At 39.7% G+C, this 27,360-nt stretch overlaps 1 protein-coding gene and 1 long non-coding RNA gene across 5 annotated transcripts; one reads left to right on the top strand and one right to left on the bottom strand.

Moving 5' to 3' along the window:
* The first annotated feature begins 8,460 nt into the window (after positions 1 to 8,460).
* On the top strand, positions 8,461 to 24,326 carry LOC146311261 (uncharacterized). 3 transcript variants are annotated; one of them, XR_014772289.1, is made up of 3 exons: positions 8,461 to 8,543; positions 11,866 to 11,995; positions 24,169 to 24,326. It is a non-coding gene; the product is annotated as an uncharacterized LOC146311261 (long non-coding RNA). The 3 variants fall into 3 exon arrangements; XR_014772287.1 differs by having other exon boundaries at positions 11,863 to 11,995; XR_014772288.1 differs by having other exon boundaries at positions 11,863 to 12,019.
* gphb5 (glycoprotein hormone subunit beta 5) lies at positions 19,530 to 26,669 on the bottom strand. 2 transcript variants are annotated; one of them, XM_084742594.1, is made up of 3 exons: positions 26,252 to 26,669; positions 24,196 to 24,391; positions 19,530 to 20,274 (listed from the first exon to the last, which is right to left on the bottom strand). In XM_084742594.1, the coding sequence occupies exons 1-3, from the start codon at positions 26,278 to 26,280 to the stop codon at positions 20,083 to 20,085; spliced, it is 417 nt and encodes a 138-aa protein (XP_084598720.1). In that variant the 5' UTR covers positions 26,281 to 26,669; the 3' UTR covers positions 19,530 to 20,082. The 2 variants fall into 2 exon arrangements, with proteins under 2 accessions (XP_084598720.1, XP_084598719.1); XM_084742593.1 differs by lacking the exon at positions 26,252 to 26,669 and having other exon boundaries at positions 24,196 to 24,781.
* Positions 26,670 to 27,360: the final 691 nt, after the last annotated feature.

Here is a 27,360-nt window from a genome sequence, read left to right as displayed (position 1 = left end):
TGAATTTGATCATCCAGGAAACAGACTTTTTTAAACTGTGCCACTCTGAATGATGACAAATGAGCTTGTTAAGTGGGTTCTCATGCACATCTGTAGCATTCACAATCAATGCTCCTTTAATTTCAACATCATCTTTCTGTATTCCTCTCAGGTCAGGTGAAACTGGCCAGTGTTTCTGGTCTCTTGTCAAAAAATCTGGCCCACCAATCCAGTTTTGACATTCTGTGAATGCATCTGCACTCATGCCTCTTGATGCATGATCAGCTGGGTTTAACTCAGAGTTAACATACATCCACTGACTGGGCTTGGTGTTGTCTCTGATGAGTGACACTCTGTTTGCTACAAATGTTTTGAATCTAACATTTTCACTGGCAACATACCTTAACACTGTGGTACTGTCAGTCCAAAACATGGATTCTTCCAGTGGCATGTGCAGCTCCTTTCTCATTAGGCGGTCTATTTTTACAGCAACTGTAGCTGCTGTTAATTCCAGTCTCGGAATTGTTGTCTGTTTCAACGGCGACACTCTGGACTTGCCGATGATGAATGAACAGTGAGTTGATCTCCTTTCATTTGTTATGCGTAGGTAGGTGACAACTCCATAACCTTTCTCACTTGCATCTGCAAAATGATGCATTTGTGCAGCTGTGATTTTTCCAAATCCAACTGGTTTCAGACATCTGTCCACTGTGAAACCATGAAGCTTTGTGAGTTCAGAAATCCACTTTTGTGATCTTTGAGCCAGTTCAGGTGGGATGTGCTTGTCCCAGGAGACTTTCCTGCCACAAAGTTCCTGCAGGATCATTTTTGCTGAAAGGATGACAGGTGACAAAAACCCTAAGGGGTCATATATGGCACTTACAAATGAGAGAATGCCACGTCTTGTCTGGGGTGTGTTTTTTGCACTTATCCTGATCTTAAATACATCTGACTCAGTACACCAGTTTACTCCGAGGACTCTCTCATCAGGTAATGCATCGTGACTGAAGTCCAAATCCTTAACCTCCCTTGCTCTTTCTGATTCAGGAACGGAGGCTAGGACGGTTCTGCCATTGCTCATCCACTTTGTTAGGTGGAATCCTCCACTCTCACAGAGTGCTGTTAAGTTCCTGATCATAGCAACTGCTTTGGTTTCATCTGGCACTGATAAAAGGCAATCATCTACGTAAAAATTGTCCATTACTGCTTTAACTGCAGCAGGTGCCATTTTGTCTTTAGCATCCTCAGCTGTCTTCTTCAATGCAAAGTTGGCACAGCTGGGGGAAGACGTAGCCCCAAACAAGTGCACAACCATCTTGTATTCTCGCAGTGGTTCGTTTAAGTTTCCATCTGGCCACCAGAGGAATCGCAGAAGGTCACTGTCTCCTGGTGGCACTTTCACTTGATGATACATAGCCTCTATGTCTGACATTAAGGCAATGTGGTCATGTCTGAATCTTGTTAACACCCCTATTAGTGTGTTTGTTAAATCTGGGCCCTGCAAAAGTTCTCCATTCAGTGACTTGCCCTGATATGATGCTGCACAGTCAAAAACTACACGAAGTTTCCCTTTTTGGGGGTGATATACCCCGTGATGAGGTATGTACCAAACTCTCTCATTCTCAGACACAGTCTTTTCTTTTGGTACTTCAACAGCATAGCCTTTACTCAACAGGTCAGACATGAAGCTTTGATACTCTCTGTGAAAGTCTTTGTTTTTGACAAGTTTCTTTTTCAGGTGTTCTGCTCTCTGAACAACTACACTTCTGTTGTTAGGCATTTTAACAGCCTTGTTTCTCAAGGGAAGGCCTATACTATAGTGTCCATCAACCCTTTTTGCTGTTTCATTGACAGATTCCATAAACTGGATGTCTTCTCGTGACATTTCATGTTTCTCCTCGCTGGCTTTCTCTGGAAAATCATGGTTAAACTGTTGCACAAGCAGGTTCTCTACATCAGCGATAGAGATGCGATTTACAGAGACACTTGGTTCACTTTCAGATGGAGAGGTGCAACTGTCACTCCTAAGGGGACCGTTGATGACCCAACCAAGAACTGTTTGAACTGCATATGGACCATCATCCTCACTGTGGATGACTTCCCATGGTTCCATAGCCTTGTAAACATTACAGCCTATTAACAGTCCAATGTCTGCACTTATTTGTGGCAGCTGGATTCCATGAAGGTGTGGCCACCTTTTCAAATCATCTTGCACCGGAATGTTCTCTTTGGACACTGGAATGTCTCTATGAGTGTAAATCTCAGGTAAGTCAATGTAGATGTTCTCTTTCAAACCACACACCTCTAATCCTGAAAGACGGTAGCTTGGCTCTAGTTTTTCTTGGCCCATTGTACGGAGCAGTATTTGGGTTTTCTTACCCTCAATGCCAAGCTGTCTCATCAGCTTCTCAGTGCAGAATGTGGCTTGGCTTCCATTATCCATGAATGCATAAGTCTCTATAATCTTGCTGCCTTTCTTTGACTTGACACACACAGGCACAATTGCTAAGACATGACTGTCTTTTCCGGCCCCGGTGGCTCCACAAGTTCCACCTGAGATGTGTGTTGTTTCACAAGTTGTATTGCTTTCTGTGGCGTTTCTCTGAACTTTCTCAACTGCTTCATTATCTACTTCCTTTGCGAAATGAAGCATGCTTGGATGTCTTTTAGAGCAGTATTCACATGAAGCTCTTTTCTTACAGTCTTTACTCAAGTGTCCTTGTGTCAAACATGAAAAACACAGTCCCTTTTCTTTAAGAAACTCTAGTTTATCTTTGTAAGGCTGGTTTCTAATTTTGTGACATTCTGCCAGTGGATGTTGTTTTTCACAGTATATACATGGCTTTTGAAAGGCATTAATGGTGTGACGAGAGGAGTTTTTACAGTTATCAGGTGACTGTTCATTTGTAGCTGGTGCTACACTTGTGGCAAATGTACTCCCCTTTGGCCTGAATGCTCTTGTAGTTCTTGCATTTGCATAAGGTTTTCCCTTATCTTCAGCATCCTTAATGTTCCCAAACAAAGGATCTACAGCTATTTTAGCTTGTCTGTTTATGAATCTGACCAGATCTGAAAATCTTGCTCTCCTTCCCCTTGTTTCTTGAATGTCAAAGGCAGAGACTCTCCACATCTCTCTCATCTTGTATGGTAACTTGGAGACAATGATTCTGAGATTAGTGGGATTTTCCATTTCTTGGAGCTGATTGAGGTCTTGCATTGCATTGTTACAGCCAGTTAGAAACAGGGAATAACTATGAAGAGCCTTAGCATCATCTGGTTTAACTTGCGGCCAGTTGAATGCTCTGTTCATATAGGCGGTTGAGATTTTCAGTTCATCACCAAAGTGATAAGTCAGTAATTTTCTTGCTTCACTGTAGCCTTGTTGAGGATTCATGTGCTGACAACTTCTGACTAAGTCTCTGGGCTCACCTCTGGTAAACTGTTCAAGGTAGTATAACCTGTCACTGTCACTATCAGCTTTACCATGAATAGTATGGTCAAATGCCCTCATGAAGGACTTAAACTCAAGGGGATCACCATTGAAAACAGGTATATCTCTCTGGGGCAAATGTGATAGTCTCTGTTGTTTGACTAACATCTCAGTGATGTCATTTTGTTTCAGCATCACTTCACACAGTTCTATGGAATTATTAATGACATCATTTTGCTGTATGTCATGCTCATGTTTCACTTTATTTACAGTCACTTGTGGCTGTTCAGTGTGTTCATGTCTTACTACTGGCTCCTGTCTGCTTGGCTGCTGATTGTCCTCAAAGCTTGCCTCAGGATGACCAGCTACATTTTGTTTGTTCTCATACTCACAATTTTCCAGCACTTTTATTTTGGCTGTAGATTCAGCAATAGCTGTCTCAATCTCAAGCTGATCCTTCTTTGCCTTTAACTTGCATTCCTCAAGCTCTAATGCCTGTTTTTGTTTCAGGGATGCTGCACGTGCAAGTAAGGCAGCACGTTCTGCTTGTTCCTTCTGCCGTATAGATGAGATGGATGATGCTCTAGATGATCTGGATGATTTTGATGATCTTGATGAGTGGCTACTAGCTGTGCTTCGTGCAACAGAGAGACCAGATTTATTTTCTGCTGATGTACCAGTTACAGATATACTATCATCTGGACTCACTTCTTCATTTTGTTGTTTTGTTGTAGATACCCATCTTTGAACTTCACTCATGAAACTGTTGAACTGTTCCTTTTTTGGTTTGAACCAAAATGTCTGATCTGCGTCCTTTTCATCATCAGGTAACAGCATGAGTACATCATAGTTTGCATGAGTGAACTCCTTCAAGAGTTTGAAGCATTCTTTTAAATGTTCGTCAACAATGTCTGGACTCTCATTGTCTTTCATTAGTCCACTCACTTTATTCGTTTTTGATGTTAACTGTGACAGCTTGGATCGTCTGGTATTGATATGCCTGCTCAGTTGCTCTTCCAGTCCTCTTTCGGTGTACTTCGTTGCCCTCTTGTGGCCGGACCTGCTGCTGCAGCTCTGTGCTCTTGGCCTTACGTGCTCACCGTCGTCCGCCATATTGGATATATGCACGGCGTCTTAATTCAACAAGTGTTCATGAAAAATGGTCTATGACACAAAGCGCAGCTGGCTTTCATAATAAGTGTCATCTTCTGCAGACCAAAACATTTCTTGTTGTCTCACAAAAAGATGAGCGGCACACACTTCTTCATTTTTCTGTCACAGTTCTGTAGCATATCAGTCTCTATACTGTCTTCAAATACCTTCGTCTTTGTTTCTTTTGCATACGTTAGCTTTATGCCCGTATCTGGAGTTCTCTTGTTGTTCTGTATTGTTCGGCGCTCGAGACATCATGGCGATGCAGTCGTCTTGTTCGTGAGCAGGTTGTTTTACTTAATGTAGTGGCTATCTTCGGTCTAAACATTTCTTCACTTTTATGTCTACTTATTTCTAAATGTAACCACACTTCTGGATGACACTGACGACAGGAGACTGCTTTACGCGTTGAGTCGGGTCGGTGGCAACGCCAACGGTAAAACAACCGTGTGGCTCCGCCATCCTCATTTATTTACAGAACAGATCTTTCACAATAAAATTCTACTTCCTATCAATTCAACACAAATCAACGGAAACTGCAGAGACTAGCAAAATAAAACTCAGAAGTCAAACAAACAGGAATTAAGTCCTACAAAATATTCAGCATTATTCCCTGACTTTAAATCTAAATAGCATGTCATTGTACTCAACAAATAATACAATTTAACAGTTAATACACTTCCTAAATGATAAATGGCGCTTACAATTGGTTTTACATGAACAGCTGTCCTCTGGGTGAATGTTCTGTCTTTGTTTGACACCTCCACCCACCCCACCTCCTCCATATTGCAGACTTTGTCGGTCTTTCTATCACGTAAACTGATTGATGGAACTTCAAAACACTAGAGAGGTGCCCACATCATCACAGTTTGAAGCATAAAGGCACTGACTAACCTGCCATATTTGACACACTGGGAGAGTGAGAATGGGATGGAAATATTTAACACTATAAGTTGGCAAGAACTTTTATTCATTTGAACAACACACCTCAGTGGACGGACTCTTTTGAAGGAACAAGCACCCCTGAATTAGGTCACAACCGATCCAGAGAATGGTTCCTTAATTACACGACTTTCTGCATTCACAAGAAACGCTCCCCTGAAATGTTAAACATTAATGCAGAACAGTTGGGCATAATTTTTGCAGAATCTGTTGCTCTGTTACTACTTATGAATGGGTGAAATTCAGGTCAGAGGAGTGCATCATGCAGATGTTCCCTCCAGCTTTTGGCACAAAGAGCCACACAGCCCCACAGTTCATATGAAAACACAGAAATAAATGGAAGTTGAGAGATTGAGTTTATTCACCTATTTCTCAACTTGAACAATTGGATTTTCTCTGCAGCTTCCACTTCTTATTACACTAACTACTCTGTCAGGAGTCAGCCACGGGTTTTGGAAACCTCAAGTCTTCTACTTTTCATCCCGTCCTGCAGCTCAACCTTCTTAGACACCTTTAGTAATATTCATTCATCTCTGTCTCCGCAGGCTCTTCCTCTTCCTCCTTCAATCTCACCTTTTCTATTTCTTTCTGTCTTTGTGACCAGAATTTATATTACAGGCTCCCAGCTGCTGCTTCTTAAGAGGATCAGTGTAATGTGAAATAATCTTTAGTCCCAGTTTAACGCCACAGAATCTCATTAAGGTACTTTTGACAGTTTAGGTGTGTTTACAGACTTTGAGTGTTGCAGTCATAGTTGGTGTTGTTTGAGCGCTCAAAGAAAGGTCTATGCCATTTTCTTACCGGTGCTGCCTTTCTATCCATTAATCTGTCCGGCTAATCCAATCAGGCGTTTCTCAGACACCACATTTGTGGTGTGAAAGGCTCTGAATCTCGGAGGCCAATTACTGGCAGACAGCAGAATTATCACGGTTAGTTTCCCCATGGATGGCGAGCGCTGACGGCGAGCTAAAGGAAACACAGAGAAGAAATTAGCCTGTCAAGACTCTGCTGCAGCCCCAGCCAGCACACCTGAGGCTCTGCCCGGACACATGATGCCTCGACCGTCTGCGGAAAAAGTTCCAGTCCAGCCTCATTTTGGTGCCGAGACGGAGCACATACTTATTCCCATTAGCGTCTCCTCAAATAGAGCGGAGGAGACGCACTCTTTTACCCAAACTGACAGCCCTCAGCTCGGGATGTGCCGGCAGATTCTCTTGGAAAACATATTTAATTGCAGCTGGTGAGAAGTGAAAGTGTGAAAGGTTTTTTTCTCTCACTGCAGTATGAAGAGAAGATGCTTCTGAAGCTCATTTACTCCAGAATTGTTTCTTTTTAGTGTCAGTCAGGATGTGAGTTAATATCTCTTTTTCTCTTTCTGTGAATATTATTATCACTATTTTAAAACCAAAGCAATGTTACACGTCAAACTGGAAATTGTGATTTAAAAATGCACAATATTTGGTACATTTTGAGTAAGATTACTGAATAAAATTCAGCTCAAATCACTAAAATGCATAAAATATTATGTCAAAAGTATGTTTTTTTCACCTATGGTCTATATTTTTTATGTCTTCATAAAGAGTCAGAACGAGGCTCAGCAGAGGCCACTTCATCGCAGATCAGTTAATCATGTTAGTTGGGAAATGACATGTGCGCCGATTGTGGCTGTAGATTGAAGTGAATCTGATCTGCACCCTGGACCGCTAACTAATGCTAACTGTAGCTGTTAATGGTCCTATTAACCCCAGGATGCCAGGAGCCAAACCCAAGAAAACTTCTGTGCATATTTTTACAGGAAACGTGAACATGCAGAATAAAATAGCTGCATGACTTTCGTGACTTTTCTGCTGCTTTTACACTTTCTTATTATTCATGTGTGAATTCAGCGACACCCCTCAATCATTGTCTGTGCAGATTCAAGATGAATAATTTAATATCAGTGATTTGAGGGGGAAAAAAGAGATTATTTTACACTTCTTGAATTTAGTTAGAGATTCTATGATCAAATGAAAACTTGTAGTTAATATCAAGATTCAATTTGATGGCATCTCAGTGTCTGCAGATAATCTTTGAAATATATCGACTAAAAGCTGAGCACGTATTTTTAGCACGTTTTTGAAAATGAAGCATTCTGCTGCACTGATGAATATCAGTATGAAGCTAACCATCACCTCAACTTTCTTCAAGGAAACAAAAACAATACTTCTTGAAAGGGAGCGATATCCAATGAAGCTGAAAGAAACCGGCCAGGAAAGTTCACTGAACTCTGTATTGATCCAGCTTCCGTGAGGGGAAGTGTGCAGTTGGTCAATAAAGAGCTGCCTGAAACCACACGAGGAATTTATTTAATTATTTGGGATTTTTTTCTCCTACATGATTCAGTTTTTCAGAGAACGAAAGTGACTGGAACATGCTGACAGCCTTTAAATGTGCAAACAGACTACATTGTGTCTTCATCAGATTTATTGGATACTGAAGTGGAGTTTTAAAACCCTCTTCAAAGAATGGCTCACTTAGTCATTTGTGATCACATAAATTACAGGTACAGTATATTCATATTTTAGTGTTTAAGTAATGTACAGAAATCTTAATTTAAAGCAGATTTTTTTTCCAGATGTGACCACTGATGATTTCTGTTCCACCGATGATGTTACAAACCTCTGGAAATAAAGTTTGTAAGTGGACCAAGTTTCTTTTGTCAAAAGTATCATAGTGTGTTAATATTTACTCATCTGGTGTCACGGTGTTGGATTTTGTTGCTTATTTCCTGTTTTATTTTGGTAGTTTCCTGTTCCTCCCTCATGTGTTTTGGGTTTACTTCCTGTCTTTGTCTGTTTTCCCACCCTTTATGTTCAGTAATTATTTTCACCTGTCTTTGACTGCCCTCACCTGTGTTTTCTTCTCCCTCCCTAGTGTATTTAATCATGTGTCTTGGCCTCTTCAGTTGTTGGTTCATACTCGTTTCTTGTCTGATTGTGGTTGCACGTGTTTCTTCCCTTGGATGGATTTGTTTGGGTTTTTCTTCCCTGGATTTTGCCTTGTAAGTTTTTTGTGTTTGTTTTTGCCTGCCTTGTTTGAGACTCGCTCCCTTAATCTGGTGTAGGCTTTTGTATCTTTTTTGTTAATCATTAAATTTCTTGGATCTGCTCTGCTCTCTGTCGTCTGCATTTGGGTCCTCCTCTTAGTTGCCTTTTGAACTGTAACATCTGGATGTTTTTCTGCTTATTGCTTAGACTGAACTTTTTAATTTACCGGGCATAAAATAGTTCCAGTCGTGTGTTTAGTTTTGAATGTGGGGCGATTCGACATGCATTATACTTCAAGCTTTAATTCGGTATCAAACAAAATCACTTAAACAGCTACAAACTGAAAGGTGACACCAAATCAAACAAATTCTGTTACTGTTAGACAACAGAGGACGTCTTCAGTTGGTTGTATTCTGTATTATAAATTACACAACCATATTGTGCTCATTTATGACTGTAAGCTCAAGGACTTCTTATAGAATTTCATTGTCAGCTCTGCGAGTGCTGACTCCTCACTTCTCTTAACAAGTCGGTGCTGCAAGTCATCAACAACTGCTAGGCTAAAAACAAGGTTTATCTAATCTGTTGCAGATCAGATTTTGGCCTTTGTTGTGACTAAAAAAAACTAGAAAAGTTTGGCAGATTAATTCCCTACTGTATATGTTATGATCTATCAAACATGATAGTGGTCACTTGCTGAAATTAAATTCAGTTACTGTGGATGATCTTATCAACTTTTGACTCTCTTAGCTTGGAGATGCAGGCTTCGATCTTTGAATTGGTAACATCAAGTGAAATTATTTAGAAATTCAGCTTAGAAATGTAGATTTATGTCTGATATATTGCTGAAAGGCCCTCTGGTTGCTTTTAATGTTCAAAATAAAAACAAAATGTTCTCAATAACAATGTTCAAAATGAGAATTTTTAACTTGTTATCCTGTTTGTTTACCCATAGAGCTACACCAATTAATCAAATAATCGATTTGTAATCGGTCATTAAAATAATCACCAACAATTTTGATAATCTATTATGAATATAATGATCTGGTTCCAGCTTCTCAAATGTGAATATTTTTAGGGTTCTTTACTTCTCTCTGATAGTAAACTGAATATTTTTGCATTTTAGGCAAAACAAAAAGTTTTTTCACCATTTTCCAACAGTCAATATACTTAATAAAGGCAGAGTAAACATATTTTGTGATTTAATTAGTAAAGAAATAAATTATGACATTGTTACTGAACCATAGCAGCAAAACAATGTGATCAAGTCAAACAACCTCCAGAGAAAACTTCAAGCTCAAGTGCTAAAAACATGAGATTCAATCTGTTAAATTATTGTTTTTGTTCCCATGATGGAGCCAAAAAAAAAAACACTGCCATAAATATTACAGCCAAACATCAAAAATGCAAAACAAAAAAAGTAATCAAAATGATGTTGTTCCACTTTATCAGACTGAAAGTGGGACAAGCTGTCAGTCTTTCATAGAGGAGAGAAATCCAGTTTACGTAAGGGAACCACCTGAAAAGCAAAAAGTGCCCTTCTTGTTCCAAATTCAACCTTTTTATTCAGCCTGAAGCAGTTACACAACCTTCAACAAGACAGCCAGGCCCCAGTAATGGCTCTTGAAATATAAAAGAGAGTTATAAACTTTAATGTGTTCTTATGCAACTGTAATTACAGTTTATTAAAACTCCGTGAGAGGAGTTAAAATGCATCATTTGATTTAGTGTCAGCTGCTTTCAAACACTTTTTTTTACCCTTAAATATCAGTTTTACAGGCGCTGAAACAGCTTCTTTGATATGAAACACAGTAGTTTTCCCTCAGAGCTTAATGAGGATGAAACATGTTTCGGAGACTGCAGTCACTTTATCCGTTTCTCCTCGTTGGCTGCTGTCGATATCAGTGGAAATACTGGAGTAATGCTTATGTAATAACCTTTAATTATCCTGTGAACGATCAGTTGGGTCTTTGAAGTCTTTGTGAGAAATTGGAAAATTGGACTGTTCATAGAAAATGCGTCCCTCCCCACGGACCGCACCGTCTTACACTCAGAATTGAATCTGGTCATTGATTCCAGCAGCATCCGAAGTATTTGCACGACTATGAGAAGATTGATTGGTTGTCGAGAAGATAATAATCTGTTCTGTTGGAGTCTGTAATTTAATTTCCTATTTACTGTCAATAATCCTCTCACTTGGTCTGCTCAACACAGAACGAGTGAGTTCAGTAAGTTTTACTCAATTTAAGTTTTCTACTCATTCTCCGACAAGACGTGTTTTCCAACCTGACGCCCCTATCGACAGGAGGAGATTATTTGTCTGGGCCTCTCAAAACCTTTTCAAATAACTGTAAAAATAATGTTTTATGATGGTGAATGATGTAATCAGCATCATTGTGATAGATTAGTAAAGTTAAAGTGTTTTGTTGATGTTAGTGGACTCTATTTCTAAGCTGGTTTTGTACTTTATTGGTGCTGTGGTGGAGCTGAAGAGAAGCACGCATATAAACATCAAATTCCTTCAATACTTCCAGGAAGAAAACATCCTTTATATTTATACGCGACCGCTTTTCTATGTGTTACTGCAAAACACCACTAGAGGGCACAACAGAGAACTCAGACCATAAACCGTCCTTAAAAACAAAAGAAAGAAGAAAAGGAGCTCTATTTTTCCATCATCGTCCACCATCGTCCGTGAAAAGAAACACGGCTAAATCAGCATTCGGTTAAGTTTCTGTCAGACGGGTGTAATCCTAGTAATACTGCCCTGTGTCTTTCAGGTGACATCACATGTTTTTTTGTTACTCTTTCATTATGTTACTTTTGTATTTTCAGTACATCTCACAACAAATGGATGAATTCCTGAATTACTCAGATTTCCAGATTCAATGATAATAGCTGTAGGTGGGAACAAGACTAATGTTAATTTCACTAACTCAGCCATGGCTAGCTTGCCAGCACTGGTAATTGGTAACACTAATTAAAGTAACTCCCACACGGCAAAAATGTCAGAAGTGTCAACTGACACTGATGTGAGACTGACCATTATGTTACTGGTGGTTTGTAGGGCAAAATTAGCAGATCAGATTACTGATGCATGGATACAGTTAGGATACGGCCACAGTAAACAAGAGAGATGTTGACTAAAGAAAGTGTAAAAAGTGCCAACACAGGATAAATTAAATAAGTATGAAGTCTTTGGTTCCAGAATTTTGTGACAAAAATCAAAACCTGTAATTAATATAATTGGAGTGTATGGACTGTATCTGGATACAGTGTCTGTCTGTGTTCTGGCTCTGTTTATCACATGTAAAGACATTTGTCTGATTTCAGCAGATTACATCATCAAAAGGACCAGAGGACTGGGGGATATATCCAGGATCTGAAGTCACCCCACTGACGCCTCATCACCACCATCACCACACCATGGTGCTCTCCATTTGGTGTTGCTGGAACACTGCACACAGTACGTACATACATGAAGTCATATGTAAATATAAAGAATTTGTGGCAACTATTTATTGACAGACAATAAGTTGTCCAATCCGTCCATCCATCCAGTACTTCTATGCAGTGCATTTGGGTTGCCTGACAACATTTCTACCACAACAAATCTCCGAGAAGACACCACACCTGTCTGGCTCGTTTTTACATTTCTGTTTATATGTGAGATAACAAAAATGTTAATCAGAAAACTTTAGTGGATGTTGGTTGATTTATTTTGAAACTTGAGAGAGAGGCAAGCTAGCTGTTTCCACCCACCTCCAGTCTTTATGCTAAGCTAGGCTAATTCTGCTGTAAATTGTTTTGATGTTTTAGAAATACACATTAGGTCCAAAGTGTTCATACTGCAGTTTCATTGCAAGTTGAGATAAATAACCATGTTTTTTAATTATTATTTTATTATGTAATGTCTGTCATTTCTCCTCTAGTCTTTTCCACCTCCCTCCTGTTCTGATTGTCACAGGATCATTATCAGGTTACTGACACTTTCACTACTGTGCTCCGTTTCCTTTCATTGCTTTTAATTTTATTCATCTGTAAAATGAAGTTACAGCTACTGTTGTGCGTCTGGATGAAATTCTGAATTTAAATTCTGTGTGTCTTTGTGTAGATCAAAGGTTCTTTGGCTGCTAATTTGTGGCTGAATGGAATTATGCAATGCCTGACACAGTGGTATAGTGGCAGCAGTGTGACCTCCCGGTGTTGTAGTGGCATTATTGTTGTATCTCCTGCAGAGGAAGTGGGCGCGCTGTGACCCCACCAGCACCCCTCACGGTTATATTATACGTCAATGGTATTTAAGGGTGATTGGCTGACAGGCTGCATATCCAGTGGGCGAGCTGCTCTAATGCAGCGAGGGGGATGGTGAGGAGAAACTGTGTAAAACTACTCATAGTGATATATTTACAACTGACTGTTTGCTCTTTGCCTGTGACTGAATCTATTTCTGTGCTGCATGTTTATTTCCTTTATTATTTGGGCTATTTTGCTTTTATTTATTCCTACTTTTACAGGACTTTATTGTTTTCTTTGGTGTGTTTTTAAGTATCTTGTCAATAGACTAGCATTAGATTTGCCACCAGGTAAAAAGTCTATTTTTCTCATTTATTTACAAGGAAAAGAAAAAAACAGAAGGCATTTGAAAACATACAAAGGAAGGAAGAAAATATGAAAAAATGACATGCAGAAGTACGAAATAAATAAGGAAGGAAGGGATAAAACAAGAACAATATATTACTGATTTTTTTCATTTTTTTTCATAGGAGTTAATCGTTCAGTGGTGGTGCCAGATGCAGCGTGACCTTTCTGTAATGAGATGAAAAGTAAATGTGGGTGGTTGAGGTGGTGGATGGCGTTCACATCCTGTCACAGACCTTCAATTAATTTGCCTTTTCATTAACCGTAACCTTGATCTTTGCCTATCTTAAACCATAATGTTTTGGTCCTGTGCAGATATTACAGAATGCAATAGTTTAAAATAATGTTGTCACTGAAGTTAATCCACGGTTTTGCAAATTTAAGTTTTTGTGTCAGAGGGGCATCTTTGACCCAGGTAGTAATAGTACCTAAATTCTCAAACTGTGGCACATGTACCACTGGTGGTACATGGTATTTTTAAAATACAATCAAAATACTACAACATTTAAAATGAAAATTCATAAAATATGAGATCACTGAAATGTAATTTAAAAGAAGTTGTCTTTCCTGTATTTTTGTTAAAATATGCACCTGTTACAAGCAGTTTTGAGCTAAATTGTGATGGCAAGATAGTAAGCATAGGTAAAATGGATAAAATGAAAACGAACGGTTCAAAAACACTGCAATCGTGGTTCCAAATGGGAACTATTACAAAAAGAAGTGCAGATCAGGAGAAGAATATTTGGAGCAACTGTGTTTAAAATGAAGTGGATGACAGTGAACTGAGCGTTAGTGCCAGTGAAGTGTCCACCTGCTAGTTTACAGCGCAAAACAGTAAGGTGGTACTTGGAGAACATGCATACTGGTCATTTGGTGTAATCCAAGTCTGAGGGTGAGTAGATAATGAATTTTCATTTTTGAGTGAACTATCCGTTCAAATATTTAACAGGGAAAGCATCAATCGTAGCATCTTTATGTAGCTTTATTGCTTCTTAGCTAGCTACTACAAATGAAACGTCAACAAACAAAACATTTTAATAATATTTAAGATGACATACGTCTGTATTTGGCTGCCTTATTCCCTTTCTTTTTTCTCCGTTTTCTTCCTTGCACACCGAAAGGCTTGGTCGATGTTAAATAGATTTCTTTCTTTCTTTCTCTTACCAAAGAATTGCTGTCACTTATCTTGTAAAAACAGACTCTTAGTTTATGTTTAGAATGTGAAATTAATGGAAATTTGCAAATTATCAAGTAACTCTGACAATCAGACAAAAGTAGTGGATAAAAAAAGTGATATTTCCCTTTGAAATGTAGCAGATCAAAAATAAAAAGCCTCGAGTAAACCACCAGTGCCTCCCTCCTTTGTTCAAAACTGGTGAATTATTGCTACCCATGATTCCTTTCATGATTCTACAGCTGTGTGCAAAATCTTCTGCCCGCAGAAGTGAGTTCATCAATCACCCTTCGCCCACGCCGCCTCCGTCATATTACATGTCAATGGCAATAAAGGTGATAACGGTTTGAGGCAGGGTGTATAATCCCTGGAGAAATCTCACCCGAGAGAGCCGCTCTGCTGCCGTTCTTTCCACTGGAGCTTCGTCTTCCTCGCAGATCCTCCTCACCATCTCTGCCACCTCCGGAGGAGCGACTCTATAATTCATAACCCCAGTTGGTACCTGTCAGGCTGGTTCAGAGGCAGTGGACAGGAAGTTGCCCTCAAGGCTTGAGTGCAAAATCAGCTCACCTGCCCTCAACTTCAACCTGCAGTTTACTGGTGAGAGAAAGTGGAGGACTGACCCTGTTTTACTGACCTAGTAGTAGTATCCTGGGAGAGGACTCGTTTCTGATTGGCCTGAAGGGTTTTAAATGAATTTATTTAAGTCTAAGGTGTTGAAAGCATTCTGGTTTTCGATTGTCATCCATTTGTAGTTCAAGGAGAACTGACCAAATCTGAGCGTGCATGGTTGCATGCAGATAAACAGTCAGAGTCATAACTCATCAGCTATTGTCTGACATCAATTTAGCTTTTTATTACCTTTTTAAAAATGTATCTGCATTCATGTGATTGCTACAGTAGAGTCTTAGACGCCATCTCTCAACTTCTTCTCATTTTCATGTCTCAAGTTGCTAATCAGACTGAATATATCAGTGTGTATATATATATATATATATATATATATATATATATATATATATATATATATATATATATATATATATATATATATATATATATATATATATATATATATATATCTGCCTCAGAAATCCAGGGTCAGTCAGGCTGTAGTTTCTGTTTAAACCCTGTCTGTCTGTGTCATGGGTAATTGGCAAAGTTGATGATAATTCTCTGTGGTTCCATCAATACCAGCACTTCCTTAGTCTGTTGATTCATCGTTAACATGAAAATATTCACTAATAGAGCTTTAAACACCTCAAAAACCTCAGCAATGTCTCTAAACGTCTATAAAATGTGATTTTTTGTTCTAAAACTGGTTTGGAAAATTGAAAATCTCAAAGCTTTTCTTACAGTAACTGATTAACATTCCTTAACAAACCCTTTCACCTCTGAATTACCCCTTTAAACAAACGATCAAGAGAAGCGTCTCATTTCACCCCGACTAAAAGGTTTCTGATATGAGTCACTGTGTCTCCTCCTGAGCTCCCAGAGGAGGTCATAGACCCCAGGTTAGGAACCTTTGTCACTAAGAGCCTCCTCCTCCTCCTCCTCCTCCTCCTCTTCCTCTCTGCTTCTAGTCCCCCTGCCAAGAGCTGCTGCTGCAGCCCCCCCGCCCTCCTCCTCCCCACAGCTGAAGGAGGAAGTGGTAATGTCAGGAGTGATTAGGACAGCGGGGGTCGTTAGAGCGACTCTCCTGTCAGGGTTGTTGAAGATAACGGAGGTCTCAGGAGAGCCGGCAGTCCAGACAGCCAACCCCTCTCCTCTGTTTCTCCTTCTAACCTCTGCAGTTCCTCCTCCTCACCCTTAACAGCCTCTTCAGTGCTTTCACACAGCACTGTTTGTTTATGCATTTCCTCTCATTTAATGGCAGCATGAGGTTCTACACAAAGACTTCTGCACAGTTGATGGCTGTAAAGAAAAAAAAAAAAAAAAAAAAAGTGCCTTTTCATTGCATAATAACTGCAACCATTGTCACTTTATCAGCTGCAAACTGTGGAATAAAATCCAACAACGTTATTTAGTTCCTTTTGTTTGGTTCTTGGCATGAGGAACCAAACGATGCAGCACAAGCCAAAACTATTTTCATAGTGCATTTTAAATTACATGCATATAACTCAACCTAATGTTTATTCAACACTCAGCTTTGGGCAAAATTTATAAATGGCAGTCTGCTGCAAACAAAATCAAAGTTAATCAAATAACCAGCATGAGTCATAATTTTATGTCCTCTGACAGACCGGTCTCTTCAGTCTGCATACAAATAACACTACTATACTTTCTAAAAGCGTGCAGTGTCTACGCCAAAGTACAATTATGAATGCAGGTGATATGCCAGTTCTTCCCACTAACTAGAGGAGGTGAAGTGGTTGAGAGGCTCAGACAAAAAGTCTGAAAGCAAAAGTTATTTAAAGTTTCAAGTTAACATCATGTGACTTACTCATTTTAACCCAAACCAGGATCTTTTCCTCAACCTAACCAAGTAGATTTGTTGCCTAAACCTAATCGACCTGTGACCATCTCACAACATCAACCACGTGTTTACTGTGTTACCATGACAACGAAGGTCACCTGACTATGGATCTGCTCTCCATATCTCCTGCACACCAAGTTTTAAAAGTAAAGACAAAATAAAACAGTCAGTTCACTGAGATGTACATCCTGCTATGATTGGTTGATGATCAAATTTGCAGAAAAGTTCCTGTGATTAGGCAAAGTTGCAAGGATGCAGAATTCATGGTGATTGGTTGAATTTGCGTTAACCGTTGCAGTCGTAGCATCAGATCCTCCTGGAGCGACTGATTTTCACTCACCTGCACACTGAACGTGTCCTCAGACTCCAGCAGACAGCTCTGTGACCGAAAGGTCACAGGTTCACGTGTTCATAAAGATAAGAGTGACGTCTCACATGTGCTGTAAAGTCAGAAGTAACTTTAGCCTCTTGATGTAAGATCAGCGGAGGTGTTTTAGTGTTGGTGTAAGCCTGTCTTTAGCCTAAAATCAATGGTGTTCTGTACATTAGAAGTTTACATTTCACTTACTGTCATTCACTGTGTTGGATGTGAAACTGACTGACTGACTAATGCAGTCTGGCGTTTTAGTTAACCACTGATTTAACTTCTAAAACTGGAGCAGAGTCAATAACAGCTGATGATTATCTTCACACTAACTGACACAGTGTCAGTAATGATGGTAACAGGTTCTGTCTCAGTGTCATTCAAGTGACCTGATGGTTAGAAAGACCTCAGACATCAGAGGGTCATGTCGGTTTGCTCTTCTAATAATATTTGTTCAGTCAAAGTGAAGCTTTAGCCCCTTAGACTGAGAATGTGACACAAAATATATTCATGCAGTGATGAATCAGATATTAAATATCAATATTTTATATTTTTTATATTTTTTTTATAATTATGAATATTTCAGGTAACTGTTTCTCCTGTTCTCAGTCGTCTTTTAAAACTCTAACACAAAGCCACATTTGATGTCTTTTTGTCATCTGACAGTCAACAACACAGTAGATAAGGATCTTTTATACAGATTTTAAAGGTCCAGTGTGTAGATTTAGGGGGGTGTATTGGCAGAATATGGCAAAAATTGGAATATAATATTCATAAGTATATTTTCATCAGCGTGTTGTTTTTCTCATCACTCAAATGAGCCATTTATGCCTACAGAGGGTGCAGGCCCTCTTCCATGGAGGCCGCCATGTTGAACCGCCATGTTTCAACACACCTCAGTCTCAAAGCATGTGAGGCGACTGCTAGTCCATTAGAGGAGACTGTGTCCGTGTCAAGGTTTGTTAAAAGCAGTCCTCATGTGTGCATGGAGGCGCAGTCTCTGAAAAATAGATAAAACACAGGACTTTCACACAGGAGACCATGGTTTAGTTTCCATGTCAGACAAATAATCCGTTGATTGTTTTAAGGAGGTAGTTATTTTAACCCAAACCATGTTATCCTAAACCTAACGAAGTAGTTTTGTTGCCTAAACCTAACAATGTTTCTTAGGGAGCTTTATTTTGAAAGTCTAACCAGATGTTGCATGTGTCATGGCTGACTTGACTGCAGAATGAGGACCTGTGTACGACTTCACACCAAAATGTGACACTGAACGGTGGGTCTATTACATATTTTGAGGTGATAATACAGTAGCTCAGAGGGGACGAATGAAACACTGGCTCCAAATCAGGGGTGAGAATGTCATTTTTCATGGTGGGGGGGCGCATGAGAAATTGAAGAAGCTGCTGTAGGCTAGACACAAAGTGATGTAAGGTCCTAATAATGGAACAAGGGAATAACCACACCGTTCTCAACAAGAACAACATAGGTGTTGGTCACTGTTGCAGGCAGCTCATTCCAGCTGATATGTCTGTTTATTGTTAGGCAGCGCCCCCTAGTGCACATAGTAAACATGACAAGAGAAATGTAAGGAGCAAGGAAGAAGAAGGAGGAAGAACAAATTTAACAACATCAGTGTACAGCATTGAGTCAAAAAGTTACAGTTTAATATAAAAATACAGTGCATTATCATTAAGCCTACCAATGAACATAGAACTCATCCCTTTCAGAATAAAGGCATGAAAACAATTTAATCGTAAGCAAAATGATATTGGCTGTCTTTGTTGGATTTTAATTCCAATATTTCCATGTGCTCATGATGGCCTTGTTGGCCAGATCTGGTCCCCAGACCATATTCTGCCCAGGTCTGCTCTATAGGGAGCCTTTCATGCTTTTCACAAGTTCCATGGCTTCCCCAGTTGCTCCTGCATGCCTGGAAGGAGAGGGTGAGACGATCGCTAATTCCTACACACTGGTCCTTTAACTGAAAAACAACAGAAGAGATGTGTTGTCACTCATCCAAAAGTTGTTTTTATACTCATCACAGCACTTCATGGTTGGTCATCTTGTGATGATGACAGCTTCCAAAGAAAAATGCTTCCAATAGCAAAAAATGAAGAGATACAGAGAAAAAAACACACAAATAAGATGCTTGTTATGCTCCAAAGTTTAATTTTTTTCACACAATATTACATCTTAAAAACAAACATAAATTCTTAGATGTTCTTTTTTTTTGAAAATAATGAAACCTCATTATAGAGTACATATCAATGGCCAACCATAAATAAAATCAGATTTCTGCAGCTCAGATACAAAGATGTGCAGCGTGAACGCAGCCACACAGAGGCAGACAGAGGGAACAAGGAGGGTTTGTATGGTGGAGGAGAGAGTTGTGTTTCCCTCTGAGCGCTGGGGCTCAAACGCAGCCCTGCAGCTCCTCGGTGACATGTGAGCACTCAGGGATTACATAAACCCCATTCTCCTTGGGAATCATACGAATAACAACACTTAGTAAGGTCTCTGTTTTTCTGACCTGCCACTGATGACTAAGCAGCAGGTAGTTTGGCCTCAGAGCTCAGGTCAGTTAATTAAGGCTAACGAACAGTCCCATCTTGGCTGATTAATCCTTGAAAAACACATTATTAATTATGTCAATTACAGCATTCAAAACACTTACTGATTGCTTTGTTTATAAGGAAAAGTTCTTATTTTATCACAGATTTAAAAATAGGTGACCTATTTCCACATTTTAAAGAAAGCACATGAAGTCCCACAGGTGATAGAAAATTGATTTTATATTATATCAAAGGAAGTTTAAGAGTAGAAAATATCCGCGCAGAGCTTAAAAGCAAAAGCAGATCTTTTAAAAAAAAAGTGTGTTTTCTGGGTTTTCAGATGTTACACAGATGTAATACATTCAGTGGTGCTCGTCAGACAGACACCACAGTCGCATCTCAGGGCCACGGGGTACGTGTACATCGGGTCGACGTTCGGCAGGCAGTTGGGCAGTTTGACGGTGACCATACGGGTCTCGTTATATGTACAAACTCGCTGGTAGGACTCAATGAAGGGAGGGTCCAATACAGGCTTCTGGAAATACAAACAAGAAACTGTATTAACATCAAACAAAGGTGGGTGTATTATTGCATTATCCCAAATGGTTGTTTAACAATGAAGACAGCAACTCCCATGATCCCATGCAACTTCACAACACATGAAAATATTAGATGAGGTTTACTTTGTAGGTTGGCTCTGATCATTATATTCTCCTCTACTGAAGCGTTTCAGGTGATGTAAAACTCCCTGGTGGACATATTGAAGGTCTTCAGCTCATGTAACTTGGCTGAAATGTAACTTGGCTGTGTTTGAGCTGTTTTCATCTCTTCGGCTTGTATTTTGTTGCAGATTTTTCATTCTGGTTGGTTAACCATCACTGTTGACACCTAACAACAGCTAATTCTTTTAGAGTCTGCATGGTGGTCACATGGGACACATTTGATCACAGTGAAGGACCACCTGTGTAACTGAGGTTTGGGAAGGTTTAATAAAGCTTTATTTAAACTTTAAACCTAATAGGATCACTGGCTACATGGCTAACTGAGCTAAATAGCTGACAGCAGCTACAGTTGCCAGGAGTTAGTGGTTTCTTTAGGAAGTGAAGTTATCTGTCCAAGAGGAAACTCTGTAAAACACAGGGGGAAAACCAGAGAACATTTTCTCCTGGAAATACATTCTAGTTTCACCAAAATCACTGAACAAAGTTATAACATTGTGTTTTTGTACAAGTTATAAAGTTGTACAAGGTTGTACATTCTCTAGAAAGTATTTGATCAGTAATCGTTAAGGCCTAGCCCACAGAAACACTCTGCTCTGGCATCACTTTTCCAACCTAATTCTTGTCTCATCTGTGGTCGGATGAATAGTAAATTCATCAAATACAGTTCATTTGGCTAACAGAAACAGAAATGACATATGCTTTATTTGCATATGCACAAGTGGTCACTCAAGGTGAATGTGGAGATCCATGCTCATGCCAGATGTTAACTTACTTGGGTGTGGAGCTGTCCACTCGTGATCGGCTCACCCAAAATACATTTTAATACCAGGTGTAAAGAGGTGAAGACTTACCATGTCGACTCCACACTCATGGTATACATATGCATACTCATGCAAAACAGACTGGAGGACCCTTTCATTAAAACATGGCTCTGTAGCAGCACCAGTGCTGAAAACTTCACCTCTAATGACTCTTTTTAAGCTGCAAACCAACCTGCAGATGAGATTGTTTCCCTTTTACATCACAGTAACCTGATAGTGAAACAAATCCACCTTATTAGACATTCATTTTTAATAATTCCTGTGTTCATCTCGTCATCATTTGCACACAGCTAATTTGCCAGTGAACCGCCGTTTTGCTATCAGGCTGTGTTTGAAGGAAGATTTGTGACACATCTGCAAAGCCTCTATTAATTGCTTGCAGTGTTCCAGGAATTTAATCTTATTCTGCTGTTGCAGTAATTAAAATTTTCTCTGTCGTAACCTCAGCTGAGCGCACAGGATGTAAGACTGTAAATCCTGAAGCTGGGTGGTTGTAATTAGACAATGTCCTGACCTAAAGTTCACAGATTAGATCCCTGACCCCCTAACTGTCTGTCCTACAGACTGTCCCTCAAGCGAGACATCGACTCCCTCCACTGCGCTCTGACCTCCCTGTGGGGGAGAGCAGACAAAAAGATGAGTCTCCTCCCCGAGGGGATCCGGAGAGTATCACAAAACAAAACTCGGGCCTCCTGCACGCACACCAGCTCCGCTGCAGTAATGAAGCAGAGAGAATCATGAGCTTCATAATGCCTCCTGTCACTGAATACAATGTACCAGGTGAAACTTGAGATTTCACAGCATTTTTTTCTAATCAGCATCCGGCGACTTATGAAATCCAATTGTGTCTTTTATGCACTTGAGGCATTGTTAAGGAAACCGCTGCTGTCACTTCAATCTCTGGATCGCACGCTGCTTTCCATTCTTGCAGAACGTTAACTCAATTTCAGTGCATGCTGCTGCGAAAGCTTCCTGTCCTCCTCCACTCTCATGCAAGATTTACACTTCAAACAGCCTCTCATTACTATGTGACAAAAATTACATCTCAGTAGGTCATCATAAAGTAAAAACATATGTGTCTTCGACTTGTGACATACATATCAGTCTCTCTATGTTTTCTAACGCCAGATGTATTATATTTCATACATGACTTTCTGAAACCTCTACAACATCAGGATGATCGATACACTCCTGAAAAACCAGTTGTATGTAATCTGAGACATGTCTTCTGCCCTCTGGTGGATTATCAGTGCACTGCAGGGAGCAGCTGACCTGTCAGTGCAACATCCAACATGGCTGATTTCATGTCGCACCTTGTACATTTTGACAGGGAAATCTTTGCTCATTTTTGAATCAGTTATGGTATTAATATCTATAGTTTGATTGATATTTCAATATGACTATTTTCTGTACTGAAACAACTTAATTACTTTATTTCATACCTTATTTTATCAACATCTTTTATATCATCTTCGTCTTATGCCTTTTACATAATTTTTGTCTTATGTCTTTTACGTCACTTTTGTCTTGTTCCGTTGTTTTTGTCTCATTTCATCTTTTACATAATTTTGTCCTTTTATAATCTTGAGATGTCTTGTTATGTCTTGGTACATTGTTTTTGTTGTTATGTCTTATGCACCATTTTGTCTTTTTTTTTGTCCTTATTACATCTTTTTCATCTTGTTATGTGTTTTACATTGTTTTCATCTTGTTATGTCTGTCATACTCGATACACACTGATGAATTGACCAAAGAACTGTCTTTTCTGTGTGTTGTTGTTCCAGCCATTTAGGTTGAACTCAGTCCTGATGTTGAGAGCACGACATGCAAAATAAAACTAATCAATAATTCACCTCAAATGCATCAAAATTAAAGTAACAAGACTGTTTTGAAAATGTAAGTGTAAATGTAAGTAAAAAGTACAGATATTTTTTGTTAAAATGTGGGGAGTTAAAGCAAAAAGATGTCTCAAAATAAATGCTCAAATAAAGTACAGATACCTATAAAACTCTACTTAAATATAGTAACAAAGTAGTTGTACTTAGTTACTTCCCAACTCTGGTGGAAATTGAGATATTTATGTGTTTTGTTTTGTTTTTAGACATGCTACATGCTCTCGTTATAATTATTTGAATGTTCCAAACAATCATTAGCAAGAAAACACTTTCTAATAGTTGTCCTTTTAATTCCTTATCATATTCTGTACATTACATAGACCAATATAACATAATTTGAATAAAAAAGGACCATGGCAATTGAAATGTCCCAAATTTTCCTAAAGCGATGAGCAATATTTGTTTTGATTTATAAAATAAAATACTGTGATTTTTATGAATTCCTTATGTATCATATATGATAAACAACAAAATATAATGTATGTAAATTATATAGATTTTGTCAAAAAGTCAGATAAACACACTGGTTTCAAAATATTATGGTTTTCTGGCAATTATATGCAGTGTCAGGCTTTACAGGGATAATATTTGTCCATCTATCTACGCTGTCTGTGTAGTAACTGACTCCCTGCCTGCACTCACAGCCGACCTTGCACTGACCTCCCTGCTGAGGGAGGAGAGCGAAAACAAATTTCTCCATGAGGATCACCCATCTCTCCATCTCCACAGCATTCGTCTCGCTGTCTGTCTGCCTGTCTGTCTCTGTGTGTCTAACTGTCTGAATCTGCATTCTTCTTCTTCTGTCTTTCTTCAAACATATGCTCACTCAAACAGCCTTGCGATCACTCAAACGATTTGCTTTTGTGTAAAGTTGCCAGCTTTGCATACGTCACCTCTCTGTATAACACATTTACACTCCTCTCCCCTATGTGTGTGTGTGTGTGTGTGTGTGTGTGTGTGTGTGTGTGTGTGTGTGTTTGTGTATGTACAGTACAGTAGCTGCCTCAAAGTTACTCACCTCCCAAGTCTCACAGCGCCCCCAGCAGGCGTCAGTGGTGATGTGCAGGCCCCCGCAGCCTGGCTTTCTGGCCAGAAAGGTGAACTCCCTGACAGCACAGCCTATGAAGCGCCGCAGGTTGACGGCTGACACCTGGTGGACGGAGTCTGGCAGAGAGACGCAGAGCAGAAGCCAGGACAGCAGCAGTCCAGGCCTCCTGAGGGCGAGATGCAGAGACGAAACACAACATGAGCTTCTTTTTACGCATTGTGTGTTCATACTGGAGGGACAGCTAGAAATAAACAAGAAGCTGGAGGAGGATTTCTGAGCACTGAGACCAGGACAGGTGCAGAAGAAGCTGGAAAAGTGTCGATGACGTGCTCAAGAGCAATAAAGCTACCTTGATGTCTGCGACTGGAAAGAAAAGCACGATTCTGTAATATTTTGTACTTCATGTCTTTTTTTAGTCACAAAATTCAGATCTTCTGAGTGAAAGCATCCCGAGGTCTGTTATGTCAGTGTGAAGGAGTCTCATTCAAAATGCCCAGACAATACTGAACTAGATTTTCTTTTGACTGTCCAGGTGTTATGTAAGCTTCTAACAAAATCATTTCAAATGATTTACATTTCCAAACATAGTCAACTGCTAATAAATGCAGAAAGAATAGAATAAAAGCTAAAATGTGTTTGTAATGCCATTATACAACTAGAGGATGCTCATAAGCAGTGTATAAGCCCTTAAAAAGTTAATTAGAAGTGCTTACATGCCTTATAATCTAACATTAAACATATTTGTAATGCTATTAGACTTATTAACACATAATAATGTTAATAAGCATCTTATTATAAGGGCCTTATTACCTCCTAACTAATTTATTACAGGGATCTTAAGAAAAGTGTCACTAATAACACTGCATTTACTCAAATTTTGTGTGTAATGTGTGATGTTAATTGTAGATCTTATTAATGAGATTCTGATGTTGAAGTTGAAACTGTTTAACCCTCAGCTGGATCCCAGCTGGAGTCTGAAGCCAGACTACGCCTGATGATTTTTAATACGAGGATGTCTGACTTGAATCGTATATCCATTTCGATGTTAACAAGTCTGACCATTTGGCTCGTTTGACTCCTCAAACTCCAACATTACAGTCAGGACAGAGATTACAAGGTCAGGATTAAGGGATGTACAATATGGTGAAAAAGTCATATTGTGATTATTTTTGCTTGAAATTGTGATTAGTGGGAATGATCTTTGTTGCGGTCTGTGCCAAAGAAACATGTTTCTGAAAGTCTCAAACTGAGCTGATTTATGTCAAGGAGACACAATCAATCTTATTTTGAAAGTTTCCTTTCATCTAGAATATCAGTCGTGTATATGTATGTAACTGTAGATAGTGTTTTATTTTACATTTCGTTGTACAAGCCTTGTTTTCTTGAACAGTGAAGGTCTAAGGTCCACTTTTTCTTGTTGAGAAAAACAGTCTCACCACAAGGTCCATTTAGTTTGCTTTTCTGGAGCTTTTGATCATACTATTTGTATTATTCAAATCTTACTTTAGACACACTTAACTCACTTCTACATAGACTTTTATTCATATGAGTAATTCTTACCATTCTTTAGCTTTATTTGTTCCGTTTTATTGAACATAGTTGTATGTCAGTTACTGTGGAAGTGCACTAAGAGCAATTCTCATATATCGCCTGGGTCCAGAGCTTCAAATCTGCCCGCTCCACCAAGTTGACTGATTCTCTGGAAACTGACTGTAATGAGTTGACAGTTTAATCTGACATCAGAAAATCTTGTGTGTGTACCCATAGTTGGCCAATAAAGCCGGTTCTGATATCACATTTTTCAGAGAAAATGGAAACTTGTTCATCATGGACCAATTTCACATCATATGGGAGAACTCCAGCAGCCGATGAAGATTAAGCAATATGATCAAAAGATCCAGAACACCAACTTGTCCAGTTTTATTGTTGATTTAAATCATATGCACCCAGGACCCCATATTTATACTGAACAAATGATCCTGGTGACAATAAGTAAATTGAAATAGCCTTTTCTGAATCCACTCACCATTTTGGCTTCTTCTTATGTAGGGTCATCTTAGCAGTTGAAATCCACAACACAAGGATCAGATGTGTTGACTACTGAATATACACAAGCACACGGTTGAGGCAAGTTGTTGCTGTCAGCGCTGGCCTGTGGTATCTCAGCTCTGAAGTTATTCTTTGGCGGTCTGGACGTCTAACACAAACCACAGTACTTGTCGCTGTACGCTCTTCAGACCTGAACAAGCCGGGGCTTTTTATCACCCCTCGTCCTGCCAATCAGAGGCTGGAGTCCTCACCTCAGACTCCCTCAATCCTCCCCGGGGGCCCCTCTACCTGTCGCTGCCCATCTCGTTCAGCCACCAGCTTGTTCCCACTCCATTAGCTTGATTAGATGAAGAGTCTGCCCTTTTGTTCATAGTCATCCACACGGAAGAGGGGGAACAACGCACTCAAACACAGCGCCTACCTGTGTCTACTCTCACTCATCCGAGCTCAATTAGCACGCTCCAGAGACAGACCCTGCTCCTGTTCTCACACGCCGGCTGCGATGACTTCACCCCTGAGCTCCAGCACTGACTTTTGCCTCATTCTGCTGCTTTGTTTCGTTCTTTTCATTATGCCTTTTTTTTTAACTTTTACTGTGACACTTCCACTCACACACAGAGGGAGAAAACTGGCTATTACTCAAGCCGTGTCTTGCAGGCTTCACCGCGTGGATCACTTACTCAAGACATAAAGGATGCATGTCGGAGGCTGCGCCAGCTCTAGCATGAGACAATGACAGGAGGGGGAGACGTGGAGAAGTGGGAAGAATTGATTTGGGTGAGTAAGCACCTCATCAAGAAATTACCACCGTCAAAGGCCCTGCAGGCAGCGCGTGGAGCCAGCGGAGCAGAACCGCTCTCAAGTAGCTCAGGAAATGAATCTTTAAAAGTAAAGTTGAAAGTTGAGGCTAAGCAATTAAAGTTAGATTAGAGAAAATATTGAGGCGGATGAGTCAGGGACAGGTTCACACTCCACTCAGACACCCTGCCCTCATCGCTATCAGGAAGAATTACCCATCTGGAGGCTATTATTGAACAATGTGCAGGGTGTGGAATAACAGAATGCATGTAATTGGATAACAGCGGT

This window comes from Lutjanus erythropterus, chromosome 18 (assembly GCF_056507025.1).
Source record: "Lutjanus erythropterus isolate fLutEry1 chromosome 18, fLutEry1.hap2, whole genome shotgun sequence".
Classification (NCBI taxonomy): domain Eukaryota; kingdom Metazoa; phylum Chordata; class Actinopteri; order Lutjaniformes; family Lutjanidae; genus Lutjanus; species Lutjanus erythropterus.
Note: the sequence above shows the minus strand (reverse complement) of the source record. Positions and strands in the feature narration are given on the sequence as shown.